The 6,560-nt window shown below is 49.4% G+C and overlaps 1 protein-coding gene across 2 annotated transcripts in view; it reads left to right on the forward strand.

Moving 5' to 3' along the window:
- COPA (COPI coat complex subunit alpha) overlaps nt 1-6,497 on the forward strand; it is a 42,519-nt gene extending 36,022 nt beyond the window's left edge. For both annotated transcript variants that reach the window (XM_026487287.4, XM_026487289.4), the window contains exons 22-33: nt 426-514; nt 710-833; nt 1,896-1,985; nt 2,165-2,274; nt 2,664-2,741; nt 2,908-2,976; nt 3,521-3,657; nt 3,898-4,084; nt 4,171-4,281; nt 4,598-4,759; nt 5,391-5,585; nt 5,854-6,497. In XM_026487287.4, coding sequence (XP_026343072.1) covers nt 426-514; nt 710-833; nt 1,896-1,985; nt 2,165-2,274; nt 2,664-2,741; nt 2,908-2,976; nt 3,521-3,657; nt 3,898-4,084; nt 4,171-4,281; nt 4,598-4,759; nt 5,391-5,585; nt 5,854-5,913 — 1,412 coding nt within the window. In that variant the 3' untranslated portion in view covers nt 5,914-6,497. The remainder of the gene's footprint in view (nt 1-425; nt 515-709; nt 834-1,895; nt 1,986-2,164; nt 2,275-2,663; nt 2,742-2,907; nt 2,977-3,520; nt 3,658-3,897; nt 4,085-4,170; nt 4,282-4,597; nt 4,760-5,390; nt 5,586-5,853) is intronic.
- Nucleotides 6,498-6,560: the final 63 nt, after the last annotated feature.

The following is a 6,560-nucleotide window of genomic DNA, read 5'->3' on the forward strand; positions in this document are numbered from 1 at the left end:
TCTCTCAGGAGTCTGCGATCAGGGTGTTGGCCAAGACTGCAGATATCTCAAGGCTTGAGAGGGGGAGGATCCCCTCCCACACTCTCTACAGGGCGGCAGGCAGTCCTCAGGTCCTTGTGGGCTGCTGGCTGGGAAATGTCAATTTTCTGCCATGTAGGCGTCTCCTTAGGGCGCTTTACAGCATGGCAGCTGGTTTCCCTCAGAGCAGGCGATGGCGTCCAGGCCACGGTCTTTGTATCCTAATCTCAGAAGTGAGGTCCCATCGCTTCTGCCAGGTCTTGTTCATTAGAAGTGAGTCAACGAGTCCATTCCACACTGAAGGTGTGGGTGTGGGGGGGATTTTGCACAGACTTGAATACCAGGAGGCAGGGGTCGCTGGGGGACATCTGGGAGGCTGTCTACCACACAGTCTATTTTCTCTACAGAGTCACTGGCCTATCTCACAGCTGCTACTCATGGCTTAGATGAAGAAGCTGAGAGCCTGAAGGAGACATTTGACCCAGAGAAGGAGACTGTGAGTCTTTATTTACATGAGTGTCTGATTACAAGATTAACTCTGGGATCTGGGGACAGTTTAAATCTACAGATGTTACTCTCCCACCTAGTTACCAGGAGAGGCAGAGAAGCAAAGGAGCTCAAAGGAGGCTCTGTAACCTTCCCTACATGATTCCTGAGAGCTGTTTACTTTTAACCTTCTTCCACCTTTTAGATCCCAGACATCGATCCTAATGCCAAGCTGCTGCAGCCGCCTGCACCTATCATGCCGTTGGACACCAACTGGCCCTTACTGACTGTGTCTAAAGGCTTCTTTGAAGGATCCATTGCCAGCAAGGGTAAGTGCCCACCCCTCCGTGGTGTTCCTGTTGTTGTTTTGTGACGAGCTCTCACAGGGTACCCTCAGCTCCTTTGTCTTTTCTTCTGTGTGAGCATCAGGGAGCATCTCTATGCCAATCTGAGCTATGGTACACGCTTTTAAAAATTAAATAAAAGCATTATGAGATGATTAGAATTTGGAAAGTAGCGGGAGAAAAGAAAGTTGTGTCTTAGTCCAGGCCTTCAACAACCGCTCTGAACATTTGGGTGCATTTCCTTAGGCTTTTCAGTATGTGTGGTCACTCAGTTCCCTTTAGTATTTCATCATTCATGGTGTATGGTCCTAAGGCACCAGGGAAGCGACCTCAGACTCTGGCCTGCAGGTGTATGTAGCCGGGTGCTGCCTCCCGCCGCCACTCCCACCCTTGCCTACTCTGGTTTTCTTGGCTATGTCTCCTGGCTTGTTTTTCTTGGCTGAGAGCCTAGATAGACCCCTGGGCATCTTGTGCCCAGCCCTGCTCGTTCTCCATCTCTCACCTACCCTGTGTCCCCAAGGCCCGTACACACTGTGGAGGTGGTAGCCTAGCAGAGCTCTCAGCAGGAAACTCTTAAGAGTTGCTAAGTAAAAAATGGTTTAAGAGGGGCACCTAGGGGGCTTAGTCGGTTGAGCATCTGCCTTTGGCTTGGGTTGTGATCCTGGAGTCCTGGGATTGAGCCCCACATCGGGCTCCTTGCTCAGTGGGGAATCTGCTTCTGCCTCTCCCTCTGCCCCTCTCTGTCACTTATGTGCACACGTGCTCGCTCTCTTTCTTTCAAATAAATAAATAAAATCTTAAAAAATAAATGGTTTAAGAGGCAGGTTTTGGTACCGGGAAGGCCTTTCCATCTCTCTTCTATTCCCTCTCTCTTTGAAACCTACTGCAAGTTAGCACAGCATATATGCTACAAGAATAAATAATAAGAACATTAAGTGGACAGAGCCTTGGCACCTGCTTTTGTAAGGATGAAGCTTGCCTGCAGAAGAGGCCAGATCTAGACTTGCCTGGCTATAACCAGCTCCCTTCTGTTCCTCCTCTCTGTAGGCAAGGGAGGAGCACTGGCTGCTGACATTGACATTGACACTGTTGGCACCGAGGGCTGGGGAGAGGATGCGGAGCTGCAGCTGGACGAAGGTAAGAGTGCACTTCTCAGACTCTCCTGGCGGGATGGTGGCCTGGGTGGGAGCTGGGTTGTGGGGCAGTCCTGCAGGGTTCCAGACCATGGGACCCACAAAGATCCTAGCATTGTGCTTTCTTTGGGCTGAGATTATGTCACTCTGCAAATCCACTTTGAGCCTGGATTTTCCTTATAGATGGGTTTGTGGAGGCTACAGAAGGTCTGGGGGATGACGCTCTTGGCAAGGGCCAGGAAGAAGGAGGCGGCTGGGATGTCGAAGAGGACCTGGAGCTCCCTCCTGAGCTGGTGCGTGGGGTTCTAACCCTTAGAAGGCTCCCTCTGCTTCTCCCTGTGCAAGCCGTTGTCCTTCCCGCCCCCACCTGTCCTGAGGCTCCCGAAACAGAGGGTGTCTAGACCCTCCTGGTCTGATGCTTGTCTCCATTTGAAAGAAAGAAGGAGATAACCGGGTTGTGCCAATAGCAGCTTATGAAAAGGCAGCAGGCTCTGTTTGAATTGGAGCTCTTGGTATACCATTTTGTTACTGGGGCAGCTGCTCCTGTTTTGAAGGTCTTCTCCCACAACCATCCCCTTTCCTCCCCAGTCGAGTCTGGGAACAAGGTAAAGGGCTGTGTTTAGATTTTTCAGGACAAAGTGCTTGAATGGCTTACAAAATGACTGACCTGTTTTTCTCTTAGGATATCCCCCCTGGGGCAGCTGGGGGTGCTGAGGATGGATTCTTTGTGCCCCCCACCAAGGGAACCAGCCCAGCTCAGGTAAGTGGGGGAGCACAGCCCTGTGGGCATGACTGGTTCTGAGCTGGCTATGCTGGATTACTATGTAAAGAGTGTCTATACTCTTCTGCTGTAGATACAGAGTAGGGTGGTTTGGGAGGGGAGAGGGCAAAATTTCACTTGGCTTGGGTTTTCTGTTTCTTGTTAGATCTGGTGCAATAACTCTCAGCTTCCAGTTGATCACATCCTGGCGGGCTCTTTCGAAACAGCCATGCGGGTGAGTTGGTTCTTGTTGAGTGTTCCTTGTTCAGGGTCCCCAGGGAGATGGTTGACTCATCTTAACCAAATGGAAATTAACCTGCCCGCAAGGGCAGAGGTGTGTCTTTATCGTGGAAACCCTGGTCTTGCCTAAGGAAACTTGCCTCATAAAGCCTTCCTCTTATGTGCTTTCCATTTGGCTTAGTAATTTCTTCGGGCCACCGTTCCCCCACCCCCATGTATAGTCTGCTTTCTGGCTTACATCAGTGAAGTCAGCGCCCTTCCATGAACAGGTGTGTGTTTTGAACACTAAACCGTATGTTACAACGGCAGTAACAGTAGCTTACAAATGCAACAACCACGGACATTTCTTCAGTGTTGACTGTGTGTCACGCACTATCCTAAATGGTTTATAGGTATTATTAAATGAGGTAGGTCCTGTAATTAAGTGTAATTTACGGATGAGGAAATAAGTACAGAGAAGTTAAGGACCTTGCCCAAGGTCTGCTAGTTTTTCAGTGGCAGGGTCACAGTTTTTGTGTTTCTTTCCTCCTTTATTCCAGCTCCTTCACGACCAAGTGGGGGTGACCCAGTTTGGCCCCTACAAGCAGCTGTTCCTACAGACTTATGCCCGCGGCCGTACCACCTATCAGGCCTTGCCCTGCCTGCCCTCCATGTACGGCTATCCTAATCGCAATTGGTAAGGCCCCTTGCTCCTGACTTCTGTCTTCCAGCTTGGGGTAGATACTTCAGATGGTAGCCTGGAGGACAGTTAACCCTTGTCCCAGAGCTGAGGTTTCCTAGTAGGAAGAGAACTTATGCTTGACGCTCCGTGAGGCTTGGTTTATACATCTGCTTTCAGTTACCCCTCCTGTTTCCCCTGTTGAGTCTAGTGGATTCCCGATTATCCTTTCTGCTTCTTATGTTTCCAAACTTGCAGGAAGGATGCCGGGCTGAAGAGCGGCGTACCAGCGGTGGGCCTGAAGCTTAATGACCTCATTCAGCGGCTGCAGCTCTGCTACCAGCTCACCACGGTTGGCAAGTTTGAGGAGGCTGTGGAAAAATTCCGTTCCATTTTGCTCAGTGTGCCTCTTCTCGTTGTGGACAACAAACAGGAGATTGCAGAGGTAGGAGGGGTAGCCTTTTGGTGTAGTCCTGGGCACCCCCACATACTTGCCTCTGCACCGTGACCTTGCTTTGCCCTTCTCTGCAGGCCCAGCAGCTCATCACCATCTGCCGAGAGTACATTGTGGGTTTGTCCATGGAGATAGAAAGGAAGAAGCTGCCCAAAGAGACTCTGGAGCAGCAGAAGCGTATCTGTGAGGTATGATCTCTGGGCCTCTGCACAGTACGGAGGTGTCCTCCCCTTCACTCTCCAGTAGAGCTGAATTCTTGACTTCTGAACCCAGATCCAGTCTGGGGAGTAAGAGAGATTTGGGCCCACTTCTGTGAGGAGAGGGTGTGTTTTTCTGCCCTTCTTCATTCCGTCAGTCCTCCATACCCAGGAGGCAGAAGATCCCTCTGCCGTATAGTCAGTCTTTTTGTTTGCTGTGTGTCATGTTCAGTGCGGTGCCGCAGCCTGTCCCCGATCTAGGTCGGCTGTAGCATTAGCTTGGATGTGTCCTTCCTCTGTCCACCAGATGGCAGCCTATTTCACGCACTCAAACCTGCAGCCTGTGCACATGATCCTGGTGCTGCGGACGGCCCTCAACCTCTTCTTCAAGCTCAAGAACTTTAAGACAGCTGCCACCTTTGCTCGGCGCCTGTTGGAACTTGGGCCCAAGCCGGAGGTGGCTCAGCAGGTAGATGGGAACTCCTGTAAGCATAAAGGAATCAGATCTCACATGGCGGGAGGAAAAGACCAAGGCCCTTGCCTTGAAACAAAGCACTAAAGAATAACAGTCAATGAAAGGAGCCACCAGAACACCATCCCCTTTACTTAGTGGCAGGGGGGCCTCCTTTTGTTCCTGGAAAATGAACTTCTAACTCGTTCGGCCATGGTGCAGGCGTTGAGTGACCTACTACCTAGAATAGCTCCAGCCTCCCTCTGCCTAAACTCTGCTACCCATTGCCACCACTGCTAACCTACACACACACGTGCTGCTACTTGTGTTCTCTAAAAGCATTCCTCTCGGGCAGTCGAAGCCAGTTTTAAGCCTTTGAGTCCTGACCCTGATAATTCCCAGACTTGGTGGAGGAATATGGGTCTAGATCCATGGAACCACTTTGTATTGAGAAGGGAAAATCCTGATACAGCAGGGACGGTGATTGTGATCCCTTCACATGTGTCCTGTACGAAGGACACATTCTGTCTTCACTCAGTACAATTGCATCTTGAATAAAAGAAACTACTAAACCGTGGTGCTGAGATCATTTGAGTTCTGATTTGCAGTTTTTGGTCCTCTTAAGTAAAATATTCGTTCCCTCCTTCAGACCCGCAAAATTCTGTCTGCCTGTGAGAAGAACCCCACAGATGCCTACCAGCTCAATTATGACATGCACAACCCTTTTGACATCTGTGCTGCATCCTATCGGCCCATCTACCGTGGAAAGCCAGTAGAGAAATGTCCGCTCAGTGGGGCCTGCTATTCCCCCGAGTTCAAGGGTCAAATCTGCAAGGTCACTACAGTAAGTACTGTTCTCTAGAAATGCATCCAGGATATTGTGGGAAGAATAAAGAGAAAGCATGTTGGTCCTGTTTTTCTCCTGTATTTGCCTGTAGCTCCTTGAGGCAGTGATACTGAAGAAAGCTAGAGTTTCTCCCACTGCTGTTTACCGATCCATAACAGACATTAACAACGTACTCTGCTGTACTCCCTGAAGAATGGAGGGAGTAAGCTTTCTGGACTTTTCGCCCTCATAAATCCCTAATTTTTCCCTGTTTCCTTTTCCACAGGTGACAGAGATTGGCAAAGATGTCATTGGTTTAAGGATCAGTCCTCTGCAGTTCCGCTAAGGCCCCGTTTGGTGTGTGCAGGTCAATGACCATATTTTCCTCCGGAGAATCAGTCTCTATGTCCTTCTAGCTCCTTCTTCCTCAACTGCCCTTCAAATTATTGACATTTAGCTCTCCTGCCCTAAGATCTAGTGTCCCTTTCTCTTCTGTGGCTAATCAGAATGTCTACACTTAACTATGTGTCATCTTCTCAAGGGTGACTACAGTCGTGGTCGCAGTTGGCCTTGCCTTCCCAGCTTAGATCATTCAAGCAACAAATGAAAACTCAGTGATGCACATTTGCTTACTGAATTCCTTTCATGTTTATCCTTTCTCTCACCACCACCTTTGTATCTTCTTTTGGAAAGAAGCAGGATGTAATAAATAAGATTGCGTCTTTCACTCGGCCACAGCAAACCCTTAGCCATCCCCCGTTTTCCTTGGACATTTAAACTCCCAGGCAGGTGCCCTCTGTGTGCCCAGAAACTTCAAGTCTGAGAAGAAACTCGTTTTCGAAAAATGCACACTACCTTTTATTGATTTGTTCTTTATAGCCATTGTTCTTGTGCTTTGTTTCTCATCCTTAATAAAGTAGATTTCTACGAGTTTTGTGACCCCATTTGTTTCCCGGACACCCTCATGTTCCTGCTCCATGTAACTGCCTCACC

This window comes from Ursus arctos, unplaced genomic scaffold (genome assembly GCF_023065955.2).
Source record: "Ursus arctos isolate Adak ecotype North America unplaced genomic scaffold, UrsArc2.0 scaffold_2, whole genome shotgun sequence".
Classification (NCBI taxonomy): Eukaryota; Metazoa; Chordata; class Mammalia; order Carnivora; family Ursidae; genus Ursus; species Ursus arctos.